The sequence below is a fragment of the Notolepis coatsorum genome (assembly GCF_963971535.1).
Source record: "Notolepis coatsorum genome assembly, chromosome: 8".
In the NCBI taxonomy this organism is placed as follows: Eukaryota; Metazoa; Chordata; class Actinopteri; order Aulopiformes; family Paralepididae; genus Notolepis; species Notolepis coatsorum.
Window position 1 is genome coordinate 59,592,962 of NC_140172.1, and position 14,635 is coordinate 59,607,596.

The following is a 14,635-nucleotide window of genomic DNA, read 5'->3' on the forward strand; positions in this document are numbered from 1 at the left end:
TTCTGTAGTGACACTACATATCTAGTGGCTCTGGGGTCATTCTGTAGTGACACTATACATATCTAGTGGCTCTGGGGTCATTCTGTAGTGACACTTATCTAGTGGTACTGGGGTCATTCTGTAATGTAGTGACACTGTATATCTAGGGCTCTATGGTCATTCTGATTATGTTATCGATTTTATACAGATACTGTGATATATTGTAATGTGTTGTGTCATATATTGTAATTTTGACATGAAGACCTCCCGCTAAGCTTCTGTCTCATTAGAGCCTGCCGCCTCCTTATTAGATGTGTCTTCATCACTATCAGGATTGTACTCGACATTGTCCTCATCCTCAGACTATGTGATCAACAGCTTCACAGACAGTCAATCTGTTGCTCATGTTCAAACAGACAGATGCTGCTGTGGAACGAAACTGACAAGAACTCAAACAAGCCTTATTTATAGATACCAATGCTGTGAGAAACCAGTGTAATGTCGTTCATCATGTCACACAAGATATACATTTATTCCCGCAATGCTGTATATGGGCATAATATTATGAAGAGGAGGAGTTGTGTGCAAGGGGTATTCTTTTTGAGTGTGTGTGTGTGTGTGTGATAGAAAGAGAAAGAAAGAGAGAAGTTGTGTGTCTGTGTGTGGGAGGGAGAGATAGATAGATAGCTAGAGAGAGAGAGAGAAAAGAAAGAGAGTGTGTGTGTGTGTGTGTGTGTGTGTCCATTTTCTGCAAGACAAGTTGTGTCCCTGTTGGGGGAGGGGTGCCCGAGATTTTGGCAGTATTGGCCCACAGTACTGTGAGAAAACAATAGTTCCCGGCAAGGAAGAGTGGGGGGGGGGGGGGGGGGGGTCTAGACTCAAAGAGGAATCTAGTTTGAGTCAAATTTTATCCACAGAACTAGCTACAACGTTTCGGCACTGCACGCCACACTGTCAACAGCCAATTATTATCTGCCAAGAGCCTCAGAATTTTATCAAACGGTGACCATTGGTTTAGTTGCGTATATATATATAGCGGTTTTTGAGGATATCACAAAGCCTTGTTCCACTCATGAAAACGAGATAGTATTTGTTACATTAACGGGTCAGATCTGACCAGATAACACGAGAGGAGGGGTGTTAAAAGGGGTGGTCGGGTGGGAGAGGAGAGAGAGCCGTCCAGGAAGAGCATTGCTGCACTACAGAGGATGAGTTCTGAGAGGGAGGGTGGGGTTACTGGCGTCCAGGCTGCTGTGTTGGCTCTGCTTTATCAGCCACTGGTTGGCTGGACTCGGGCTAATCTCTGGACCCGTTGAGCAAGAGGGGTGAGAGACACGCGGACGAAAGGAGGGAGAGGGGGGAGTTTGGCAAAACACCGACAGGACGGAGTTGAGAGACCAGAGACAGAGAGTGAGAGAGAGAGAGAGAAGAGAGGAGAACGAAGTGGAAGAGAGGAGAACTGAGTTTTTGAGTTAAATAATGAAGAAAAACAGGACACAAAACACACACAAATACAGGAACTGAAATAAGAAGTTAAAGATTGACAGAGCTGCAGCAGGGAGACATGTTGGTGGCGAGAAAGCCACTTCTTCTTTCTTTCTTTTTTAATCTGGGGTTCTGGAGAGGAGGATGAAAGGCTCAGGGACACTAGGGGGGTCGACGGTAGGGAGCCAATAGAGGGGTCATTGTGGTGTGTGTGTGGTACAGCCCGGCGTGAAGGGGACCAGAACTCATGTTGGACACGGCAGACCGAGCAGGACCTTAAGACTGGAGAGCGTGAAGGTACTCGCTCCGGGGGAGAGGGGGACGGAGATAGAGAGAGAAGGAGAGAGGGAGAGAGAGACACCGTGCCGAGGGGTCTTCAGCATGGGGGTGAAGGGCAAGGCTGCCTTGGCCATCGTGGTTCTGCTGCTGTTCCTCGGCTCCCTGTGGCTCCGTGAGTAGCCTGCTTGGTTCCAGCTAACAGCGTGTGACAGATGTGTGTGTGTGCCTGTGTGTGAGCATGGCTTGTGTTATAGCCTATATATGGTGCTAGTAATCTACAACAAACATCCCTTGTTTGGAAATGTATTGGCTGTAGGTCAGGAATGTGTCACATGTTTTTGGAGGCTAGTAGAATCAAGCATGGTCACTTGATTGGTAATTTTTCTTTGCACCCTTACATCTTTGACTGCACCATTATATGTTTTTTCTGTTATTGTGTTTTTCTTTATCAGTATTTCACAATGTCAATCAGGTGTCCTACGGTAGCGATGAGTTAGTCAGTGATTTATGAGAAGATTATCCAAGATATATTGAACATAATCTATAATCTACTGTTTAGACTACATGTGACATCCTCTCTATGCTTCCCCGTTCACCTCTTCCAGGGCCGCGGGAAGTCAGTCAGCAGTGGGGGTGCTGAGATAGGTGATATAATAATAACGTCATAGGTTTACCACTCTGGTAAACCAACACTCTCGTTCACTAGAGGAGACCACTGCCCAACTCTGCGCGAGACAAACAATGTAACCGTTTTGATGCATACATCTCTGCCCAGCCTACCCCACCTGTTGCGCCCCCGCACAGAGAGCCCCATGTCCCCGCACCAGAACGCTACGACGGGGACGTCTCTAAATGTCGTACCTTTATTTTTCAATGTTCACTAGTATTCGGACAACAGCCGCACACTTCCAAAGTGATACATCTAAAATCGCTTACCTTACCTGTCGGGTCTGCTCAAGGGTCCAGGACTCCTGCGTTAGAATGGGCGACAGGCAGCTCTCCACTTCAGTCAGTCCTCCCTCTGCAATTCGTTCCCCGCATACATCGCCGACATGCAAAAGGTCTTCGACCACCCTACCGGGGGCTCGGATAGTTCTGCTGGCTTGTTCGCCAGGGAAACCGCAGATATATTCCTTTACTGCGAATTGAGCGTCCCAAAAACTATTCCAGGCCGCAATTTTTTTACCAACAGATTTCCAGTTCCGCGTTGACGCTTCCAGGCCGCGTCTATTCGAATCCCAACTGGTTCATGCGTCGGCTACACGCTGCTTTAATAACACTGCATTATCGAGACAGCGCCCCTATGAGGATCTGGCAATGAATTTCAAGAGTAGGGTAAATCTGCAGTGCCGCTCCGCTCTGTGACATTGAGTAGCCTCTGTATTACAATGGAATAAAAGCCAAAACAACCTTGCAGTTGCAGTTACACTCCCCGCCAGCAAGGGGGTGCTGCAGCCCCCGCCGCACCCCCACTTCCCGCGTCCCTGACCTCTTACCATTTCTGACGAGGAAGTAAAACTCAATATTGCCCATAATTGAAGTTATAAATGGTAAATGGACTGCATTTATATAGAGCTTTTATCAAAAGCGCTTTACAACTTATGCCTTACATTCATCCATTCACTCACACATTCACACACAGACAGCAGAGGCAACCATGCAAGGTGCCAACCTGCTCATCAGGAGCAGTTAGGGGTTAAGTGTCTTGCTCAAGGACACTTTGACACAATGCCAGAGAGGATTCGGAATTGAACCGGGAACCTTCTGATTAGCAGACGACCACTATACCTCATGAGCCATTGTCGCCCCGGTTGTCTTGGTGCCTTTTAGGGCTGTCCCCGACTAAGGATTTGGATGGTCGACTAGGATTGGCCAAAATTTGCCGTTAGTCGACTATTGGTCGACTAAAAAAAAAAAAAAAAAAAAAAAAGAGGATAATTTTTTATTTTTTTTTCATTTGGGCTGTGGGGGGTGCTTAATGTCTGAAGGAGTCGACTGAAGGCTTCTTGTCCTCTGCAAAAGCATGCAATTGGTCCACTGATGGATACATCTTGATATTTGTCTAGTCTAGTGTGTTCATTAGATGGGTGAAATCCTCTTTCAGTGCCTCTGTGCCTGTTTTCATAGGCAGTTAGCCTCTGGTATGCGTGCCATTAGCGTTAGCCACGCTTCTAGGCCTATTTTCTTTTGGAAAGAATGATTAAAAAAAAATATATATATATATTAATACTTTTTTTTTTTTTTTTTTTTTTTTTTTTTTTTTTATTATATTCGACTAAGAGGTTGGCCAGTCGACTACGGCCCCTTTCGACCGATTAGTCGACTAATCGATTAATAGGGGTCAGCCGTAGTGCCTTTACTAACAAAACAGTCACATATTCAAGGGTGCAGTTTATCTCTATTTTTTTAATAGGAGTCTAACAATATTCTCCTAAAACCGATACTTTATAACAAAAGCCTTGTACTGAAATGGGAAAGCAGGGGATTATTGGTCACAAGGAACATCCCATGATCCATGTAAGCCCTGGGATCAACAATTAAGTCCTTTCTTTCCTTTTTACACTGACATACTGTGTTAAATATACTATACTGCATATAGTCTCCTTATAAATACACTGCACATTCAGCAGTGGTTACTGTAGTCTGTCTTTTTATGTCTGTCTGTCTGTCTGTCTGTCTGTCTGTCTGTCTATCTAACATTGTGCTGTCTATCTCTCAGGTAACACCAGTTTGACGTTTAAACACCATTATCACCAGGGTAAGATTAGGGACTAACATTTGTCATTGCAACCACATCTATCTATCTATCTATCTCCGTAGCTACTGTATATGTATATCTAGGACCATGTTTGAGCATGATGAACAATGATGAACAATATGATGAACAGTGAGCTTTAGTATTGGCAGATAACAAAAGTTACAGAAGTTCTTAAATTATGTTGAGAAAAGCAAATGCATGGAAACAAAAATAGATTGTGAAATTACAGTAAAGTGGAAGGGTGGGAGAGATGGCACAGTGAAATGTATCAGTCTGCGGTTAACTTAGTTACTGTAATAGAATTTAAGGTCATAATAGAATAGATCTCCTCCGTTTTTATGCTTCATCAGTTTGTTAAAGTCAGGGTAAAGTGAAAATAAATGTGTTCTGAGTTTGTCACCCCACAGAAAAATGTGTTATTAACCACCCAGCCAAATCTGAATGATAAAAAATATTAATAACTATTATAAAATCCAGCTCAAAAACAGCTAATCTGGCTGCTCAGACCATGTCTCTGGACTGTGGGAGCGTGGTCAGATCACACTTGATTGACAGCTCCCTTTCAGCTCAAGTGCCATTTTACTTTTCAATTCAATCACTAAAATGTTTCGAGATCCAATAAGTCTTCATCCGAATCTTCTTCACCTGAAGAGCCCGGTTCGCGCTGTTCAGGGACTGGATCTGGGTCGACTTCGTGAAAATAGTCCAATATGAACCCATTCATTAAATGCGATGCATCGATGGCTCTTCCTGATGCAGCTATTTTGTTGAGAGCAGCAGCTATTCTGTGCGTCCATCTCTCAACTCAAGACACATTCAAAGTGTCACCAGGTGCCAACAGGTGTGTACGTCTTGTGGGCGTTGCGTTCGATTCACATGCTAATTGTTATTACGCCCCCGTTCACTGAAATAATCCTCCGTGAAACAGCCTATTTTAAACAAAGGATTGTTACTATTTTAGATATTCTAACTGTTCCTTTTTATAGTAAACATGTTGTTACAAAGGATCAGATTAAACCGAATATATATATTTATTGATATATATTGCATAATATTTGTATATCGTTTGATATCCCTTGTATATTCCTTGTACATATACACGGAATATCCCTTTAGCCTAGTACAGACCATAATATTTCATTCTCCTATTGGACAGCGGTCCACAGGCGCCAAGGCCATGCCTCCAAAGTCAGGTTCAAAGTCACCGCCGGGGACATGCCTGGACATGAACGGTATTGCGCAAGGATATGAGACAGGAATAAAGCTGGTACTAGTTTATTCACCTAAGCGTATAAATACGGCGCAGGTGAATACAGAAGTCTTAGTAACTAAAGTTGAAGCCTCACCCACGATACGACGTGCAGTGAAGTATGGCCTGTTTGGCCCCAAATAGAGCATTGAGACCGCGTGCGAATTAATAACTGAATTGTCACAGTTTAACGCTGTACCGTCGAGTGCGACCTATTCTATTAAGTCAGTAATAGTCTATTTGTGTATAGTGTATCGTGCGGCTAAAGTTCTACAGTGACCAGCATCACCAACGTTTTCCTCGTATCAGCTAGAGTGCTTATCCAGGCTGGGCTGCTTATCATGGCGCTTTCACCCGAGGAGCCCTAGACGAGGACCGTGTGGACATGTACACTGGATTATCTACCCGACGACTGCATAGCCCTTTTCGGCTGGATTATATTTGCTTTTGGTCCTGTAATTAATGGAGCAGAGAATCGCCGACACCCACAAGTGTGTGGGATTTACCCTGTGAGGAGCCACGTCGAGTCTGCCCCTCAGAAGCCTGAGGCAGGCTAGCTTTCTTCCATGTGGAGCTACATGCTACGGAGAACAGCTGTATTCGTCTGTGGATCAATATCTTATTGCACCGTCTCCTGTACTCGGAGTCTCCTTATCATCGTTGACCCAGACTCTACTACCGACAGATCCTCTACCCTTGCTGGATTACAACCGGGGGGACCCTTCTAGTATCTCCCGCTATATTACTAGTGTACCATAGATATAATTCCCTAAGATTCAGGTTGTATGATTACCTCCTGCGTAATATGAGAATGGACATTCGTTATTGATTTGCCTACGCACATTCCTTTGCCTTATAAGCGCATTCAAAGTGAAGTAAAGTAAAGTATATTATGTACCTTTTGCTGCAATAAATACTTAAATACAGCTTTGTGTGGAACCGATTCATTGTGGGGAAGTGTTCATCATTAGATACCTGTGTACTGTATGGCCAGTAGGAATGTACATGAAGACGGTAGTGGTTTAATGATACCATACTTATCAATACAGTCAGGGAATTGTACCCCTCAGTTACACATGTGCTTATACATTCAATTTATAATAATATGAAAAAAAAAAAACACACATACAAAAAAAGAAGAAAAAAAACTCTTTCAAGCCTAGACGAAAAAGGGGAGGGCCGAGTTCTGGTCACTAGCGCTGTGAAGTGACACATATACTACCAAATCTATCAAATGGACATACTTGGTTAGAAAGCTTTACTAATTGACTAACTAGCAAACTAGGTTAGACCACCCAAATCTGTGTTTTAATTTAACTATATCTCCTCACATAATTTTGTTTTGCAACAATAATTGTTTTTGTATGTTTTTTTGTGTGGACCCCAGGAAGACTAGCTGGTTGCTATGGCAACAGCTAATGGGGATCCTTAATAAAATCAAATAAAATCCTGAAGTATGGCGCAAATTGTTTTAGCATTTTACATTAACTCATTCAATGCCAGTCACAAGTATAGTCGGGTTAACTCACTGACCGTTCAGCGCCAATCACGAGTATAGTCGGGTTTTGGTCGTTATTTCTTTTATTAGTTATATCCATTCATTTTCATCCATCCAGCCTGATGTTATCATTGGGAATGGGTCTGAGCTCGCAAGAGGGCAAATACCACCGCCTACGCCTTCCAGCTGGTATTGCACTCCATTGGAAATGGTGTAGTTTCTTTTCTGGGACGAGCCGTGCGAGGTAGGCCTCAACAACGATGGCATGGAACAGTAACCCCGCCCGCCCGTTCATGTATAACGCTCGGGACGGACCTCCACGAGCAGTATTTGGAATGGCGATCAGATAATTGGATTATTTCTTTTGCATTACATCAGATACAAGGTAAGAACACTATATATAAATTTGATCGTTGATCTGATATTTCTTTCTACCCCGATCGAAGCTGTCTCTGTGTGTGTGTGTGTGTGTGTGTGTGTGTGTGTGTGTGTGTGTGTGTGTGTGGCTGTGTGCCGTTGGGTGGGAGGAGGTGGCGGGGGAGCCCCGCAGTCCAGGGCTCTTTTCATTCTTGCATGGGGAAGGATAATCAGGATAATCAGGCGAAAAATGACAACGTGTTTAGTGTATTCCACTAAAGGGCTATTATCGCGTCTTTTCTTGGAATTACTCAGAAGCGGTATAAAACGGAAATGTACCGATGAAAAAACAATCTGTTTCATGGATGTTGACTGGAAGCAACTCACTGACAGTCGACGGGTGTATTAGACCCATATATATAATATAAGATATATTTTAAGCACTCGCAAGTGACTTACAGCGCTGGCATAATAGCGCCCTCTGGCGCCCCGACCCGTGGCGCAGAATGGACAAAAAACGGTTAGCATTAGCTTTGCTACAATCTTTAGCTACTTATCAACTCTGGGAGAGCTATGCTAATGTGCTCTAGTTTTTATATAGTGTTGTGCTAGAAATGATAGACTCCAGTGTGTCAACGAGCCATGAATTCGTTGAAGGTTAGCTAACAGTTTGAAAAAAAAACGTACCCTTTTAACTGACTTTCTTGCAGCTATGATGCTCAGTTTTATGTCATGCTAGTCTCTGTATATATTGTAACAGCTGACTTGTGAGTTGTGATTATGTCTCATAGGCAAATATGTGCCTTGTCATGCATTCTCAGTGGTTATCAACACCGCAAGGACCAGTGGTGTGTTATTGAAATCATCTGGGGTGACACGCACCACGTGCACGCGCACTCCCGGCGTGTGCGCGCGCTCCCGCGAATGCGCATTTAATGTCCCCTCGCTTGGGCACAGACTAAAGACAGTGCCTAATTGCCTCTACGAATGGAATGTAACACGTCTTCACAACAAGTTAGGTGTGAATGTGTCTGAGAACGTATTTAACACACCTGACGACCGGCGCTATTGATATGCAAATAGCGAGTGAGCTTGCACACCGTGCTACCCCGTCCCATGAACAACGCATGCCTGGCAAGGACTATAGTAGGTTTAATTTGCTGACTAAACAACTTTATTGGCTAACTTATTGGCAGCCTCATTGGCTGCCTCATTTGACACCCTTCCAGACAACATTGGAAGAGATAGGATAATATGCATATTTATTAATCCCCTTGTGGAAATCCAGGGGCCATAACATCACAGGGGATGGGGAGGGGAGGTAGAGGCAGATACAAAATAAAAAAGATACGAATAAAAGGTGCAGTAGATAATAAAGAACAAGATAGAATATGGAATGAAAATAAAGATATCTGCTGGACACGTGAGACATACAAAATAAAGGTGAGGCCAGGGTCTGATCAGATGGACAGGCGAGACATAATATATACTCTATTGAAAATAATACAATGTACAGTCCCCCCTGGTATCAGATTATATCCTAAATCAACCCCATGTACAAATATATTTAGCTAGCCTAAATCTTACTCTGTACAATGTGCAATACTCTAGTCTTAGTCTACCCTGGTATAAATAGACAGATGAGGCGGATTATCAATAAATATAAATAAGATAGATATACAGATACGATCAAAGGTCTTAATAAATGAATGGGTGATGTGTGAGTCCTTGTGCAAAGTGCTCCAGATTATGCACAGGTGGGGGAAGGGGTTAGTCTGTGGCTGAACGTGCTTCTCATCTTGACTAGCTCCTCATAGAGGGGGTGGGAGGGCTTCTCCAGGATAGCGTCCAGATTCGTTCTCGTCCTCCTCCCCACAACCACCTCTAGATTGTCCAGCTTGACTCCCACTATGGAGCTAGCCTTCCTCACCAGCTTGTTCAGTTTGTTAGTGTCTCTTGAGTTGATGTCCCCCCCCCCAGCATACCACGGCAAAGAGGACGCTGGCTACTACAGACTGGTAAAAAAAAATGCTGCAACTGTTGATTTTAAATTATTCTAATTTTAAAATGTCTGAGACTTCAGTTGTCCGTAACGGTACATAAAAACCACGGTACGGTACAGTATTTACCTCGGTTTTGAAGTCAACGTTCGGTACGGGTTTTCGGTACAGTGGGGGAAAGTTTGGCTTTCCATGTTCCACTCAGGGGTGATATGTAGTGTGCAGTAACTAATTGTACTTGTAGGGCTGTCAACGAATATTCTATATTGAAATTAATAATCGACTTGTAATTTTCTTTTTATAATTATAATTATATTCTATTGTGAAAAAAACAGCCCCCGGTGGGCGGTCGTTAGTGGTTAACATACCGTTGTATTTGTTCGGTACACTACACTGCCGTTTGGTAGCCTACGGTACACACTGAAACGGTTCAGTACGGATACGTGTACCTTTACACCCCTGTGCAGTGTTTTGTTAGTGCATCATGTTAAGTCAGCATGTTTTTTATCTGTGTGTTTTGTCCTAAAGTTGTAGTTTATGAACAAACACCATATAATCCCTGTTTATTTCCCCAGTTGTTTTCACCAAAAAGGGTTGTGGCCCGACCATATAGAGACGTGGCGATCAAAATGAGGTATTGCCTGTCTGATGTATGGTTGCTGTGTATGTGGCTGTCTTTTGGAAGACTGGTTTCTGTAGTTGAGGGAAAACTTGTGTGCCACATATTGAGGTCACTTTTAATGAACTGTAATACCTGCACCATCCAGGCTGTAAAGCTGTGTAATGGTGTTTATTAAATATCACATGCCTAAGGTATTTAACTATGAGTGAGTCATCTAACTATAAAGGAAGGAATCTGTCTGTCTGCGGCTTGCATATCTCGAGAACCATTCACCCGATCGACTTCACGCTCAGTGGCTGTATTGCTGAGGACCCAAGGGAATGCAGTGTCGAATGTGGTGCATTTCACGCATTCCGCACAGGCACATGCTCTGAACATGCCGCACTTCCAGGGGCCAAGCAATCGACCAGTTTTGAATGGGCACAAGATAACTTGGATAGTTTTGTTGTCATTATCTAGACCTGATCGATATCATCATGCCTGTTTTTAAATCCTCACTCTTCAATTACATTTAGTCCCAGAGAATGCGTCACTTACAGTAAGTCCAGTAATACTCCAGTGATGGGTGAGTAGTATAGCATCAGCATACGTAGACACTGTACTTAAAGTTATTACCATGGAGTTGGGAAGCCAACTCTGCCTCCTCTGTGAGTAAAAGGATCCCCATTAGCTGTCACCTAAGTGGTGAGCTAGTTTTCCTGGAGTCCACACAGAAAGACAACAGAAAACAGAAAACATAACAACATGAGATACATATGACAATCACAATTAACAATGATAATCTAAAAACAGTAACACATTGTAGACATCATTATCAACATCAGAATATTTTGCTCACATATTTAAGTAGTGCATTCTCAGGTGGTATTTGAAAGACACTTTACTATTCAATTTACTCATGTTCAGTGGGCAGTTATTCCAATGATTGATGGCATAAACAACAGTCATCTTTAAAGCATTTGATTTTGGATGTGGTAACATAATCTGTCCATCTATCTGTTGTTGGGGAGAGGATACAGTAGAAAGAACATACATTTTTATTAAGGGCAAAACACCATTGATCATTGAGCAAATTATGTTCTTCGTTGAAAAGCTAAATTATGTGTAGTTCTTTTTTTCCCACGCTTTTGTTGGTTATTATGTTGGCCATAATTTCAACACTTCAGAAATTATGTTTTTTTTTTTTTTTTTTTTACAATATTTTTATTGGGTTTTACAGTACACATTTCAGGTTTTCATTGTCGTCAGTTATTCTTAATTCCTTTTCTCCACAAGATTATACGTATACCCACATACCCCCTCCCCCCTCCCCTTTTCTCTCTCTTAGCATCTTTGATTTTGTTTTTACTGTTCTCATACAGAAATAGTACGTACATTCATTGGTACCTCCATTAGAATAGCTCGTACACAAATATAAATAATTGAAAAGAAGAAAAGAAAATGTACATAAAAAATAAAAATAAATAAAAAATTAAAATAAAAGACATCTTTACAACACCTTCACTGACGTGCCTCCGGTCTCTCCCGGGGTCCGGGTCACGGCTGACCGCGGGAGAGAGCGGGGGGACTCATCCTATAGCAGCCCTCCTATATCTTCCCTTCTCAGATATTCATTAAATGGTTTCCATATATCCTCGTAAATCTCTATATTGTTCCTGAGGATATATGTTATTCTCTCCATAAACATGCATTGTGCCATGTTTTTAATCCAAGCACCGATTGTGGGTGCGTCTATTTTCTTCCAATTGAAAGCTATTGTTCTTTTTGCCTGTAGTATAGCAAAATCAATACATTTAAATTGTTTGGTTCTCAGGTTCAGATTTATTGGATATAAATGTAACAATATCATTTTGGAGTCTAGTGGGATATTCACTGACAGGATATCTTTGATTTTATTCACCACCTCCCCCCAGAACTTCTTGATTTTGTCACATTCCCAAATACAATGTATAAAAGTTCCCCGATCCTTGGTACATTTAAAGCACCTATCTGGTGTGTTGCTGTTGTATTTATTCAGTTTGACAGGGGTTATATAAGTCCGCATCAGCCATTTGTATTGAAGTAGTTTTAAGCTAGTGTTGGCTGTTTGTGTCTGAGCCTCCTCGCATGCTCTGTTCCAGTCCTCGTTTGAGATCTCCTCTCCCAAGTCCAGCCTCCATGACTCCAATCTAGATAATGACATCTCGTCTGAACCAGAAACAGTAGTAGTAGTATGTTTTCTTAAATATTTTGGCTCAGCTGAATACATGTATAAATGTAGTGGTAGTTGCATTGGGTATGCTTCCACTCCCATCCATGATGGTGGATCTTCCTTAGAAAAATAAAACATTACAGTTCTCAATTGTGCAGCCAGCTAATACCAATGAAGGTTAGGACAGGTCAACCCCCCTGCATCGAATGGAAGATACAACAGAGATAGGCGGACTCTAGGACATTTCTTGCGCCATATAAATTTTGAGATGAGAGACGCAATCTTTCTGAACATTCTTACCGGTGGTGCCAGAGGGATATTTTGAAATAAGTATAGGAACTTTGGTAGTATGGACATCTTTAGTATGTTTATCCTCCCTATCACAGAGATGGGCAAGAACATCCATCTCTCTATGGATTTGAATACAGAGTCTATCATAGGTTCATAGTTTATTGATGCTATATTTTCTATTTGGGGTATGATTTTGATGCCCAGATAAGTGAAGCTGTTCGAGAGCTTGAAAGGGAAATCTTGTTGGTCAGCGTTTTTTCTCTCGTTGTCATTAAGCAGCATAAGTGATGATTTTGAGGCATTTAGTTTATATCCGGAGATACTACCGAACTGATCAATTATATCAAGCAGTGCGGGTATCGATGTATCTAGGTTTTTTAGGAACAAAATGACATTGTCCGCAAAAAGGGCTATTCTGTGATCGTTATTACCGATTTCAATCCCATGTAGCTGTCTGTTAGCCCTGATTGCTATTGCTAACGGTTCGATAGCTAAAATGAACAGAAGCGGTGATAAAGGCGAGCCTTGAGGGCAACCCCTGGTGATATTAAAGGGTTTAGATGTCACTTCGTTTGTTAGTACCTCAGCTACTGAGTTTAGGTGTAGTAATTTGATCCAGTTACAAAAGTAATTTCCAAATCCAAATCGATCAATAACATCAAAAAGATAAGCCCATTCCACCCTATCGAAGGCCTTCTCCGCATCGAGCGAGAGAAGACCTGTGTCCCTCTCTCCTTTTTGGTTGTATAGGATGTTGAAGACCCGTCTGACATTGTGAAATCCCTGTCTCCCTTTTATGAATCCGTTTTGATCATCTCCCACTATCTCTGGGAGCACATTCTCTATTCTTTTGGCCAAGATTTTACTAAGGATTTTGGTGTCGTTTATCAAACTTATAGGACAGAGGTTCTCGCATTTAGTATTGGTTTTGCCTGGTTTTGGGAGCAGGATAATCAGGGCCTCTTTCATTGATGCGGCTAGGTAACCATTTTCAAAGGATTCTAGGTACATTTCAAAAAGGGGGGTCACTAATTTATCTTTAAAGTGTTTATATAGGTCAATTGAGAGGCCGTCTGGTCCCTCAGAAATTATGTTAATATTTTATCAACCATAGATTGGATGTTTCAAATGTCAACTCTTTCTCTTACAAATGTATTTGTATTAAGTGGGACCAAAAGTTTGTAAACAAACTGGGTGGGACTTCTGTGCTCTACAAACACAGGGAATGTCTTGCACAAGCCAGTGGTTCTATTTTGTTTGTTTGAATCACTTAACTGTTAACCTCTTAACACTTTCAGTGCCACCAGGGGGCGCACGACTTAGTGCTTGAATGCCACCTTCGGCGCCAATATTAACGTTAATATTGCCTAATCTATGTTTTAAATTATGGCTATGTGTCTAATCTGCCCGTCGCTTATCAAAGAATAATTTTCCAGTCAGTGTTGTCAAGGCAGATTGGTTTTATCGCTTCATTTCCGTTTGAGAGCATTTTGAAAAGCACTCGTTTTCAGGTGAAAAACAGCCCATTCTGTGATAATCGCCTTTTACTGGAATATTCCAGAACGTTGATATTTGTCGGCCTATTTATGAATAGTTTTCAAATAAACGCTAGATGATCAATAGTATACGTGCACGCACGCACGTTCGAGGCGCGCGCTGATAATAGCTGCTTTCATTTCCTCATGGATTTTACAGTGAAACAGCTGGAGCACATATCACAAAAAAGCTTATATCTTCATGAAAACGAGTCTGATTATCCTAACACTGATAACATAGATTCCTTACCTGACATCAGATGGTATCCAACTGGTATATTCCAATTCCTGATCACCATTCGAAAAAATCGATAAGTGTATAGATCTAACGTGTATACAGTAGAACTCATGATCCGCGGGGCTCAGAGCCCCCTGAATGAACTCTGGTACT

The 14,635-nt window shown here is 42.2% G+C and overlaps 1 protein-coding gene across 1 annotated transcript in view; it reads left to right on the top strand.

The window, feature by feature from the left end:
• The first annotated feature begins 1,786 nt into the window (after positions 1-1,786).
• The window catches only part of gltpd2b (glycolipid transfer protein domain containing 2b), a 92,543-nt gene continuing 79,694 nt past the window's right edge, over positions 1,787-14,635 (top strand). Inside the window, exon 1 of the mRNA XM_084320287.1 lies at positions 1,787-1,915. Within this exon, the coding sequence (XP_084176413.1) occupies positions 1,846-1,915 (70 nt within the window). The 5' untranslated portion in view covers positions 1,787-1,845. The remainder of the gene's footprint in view (positions 1,916-14,635) is intronic.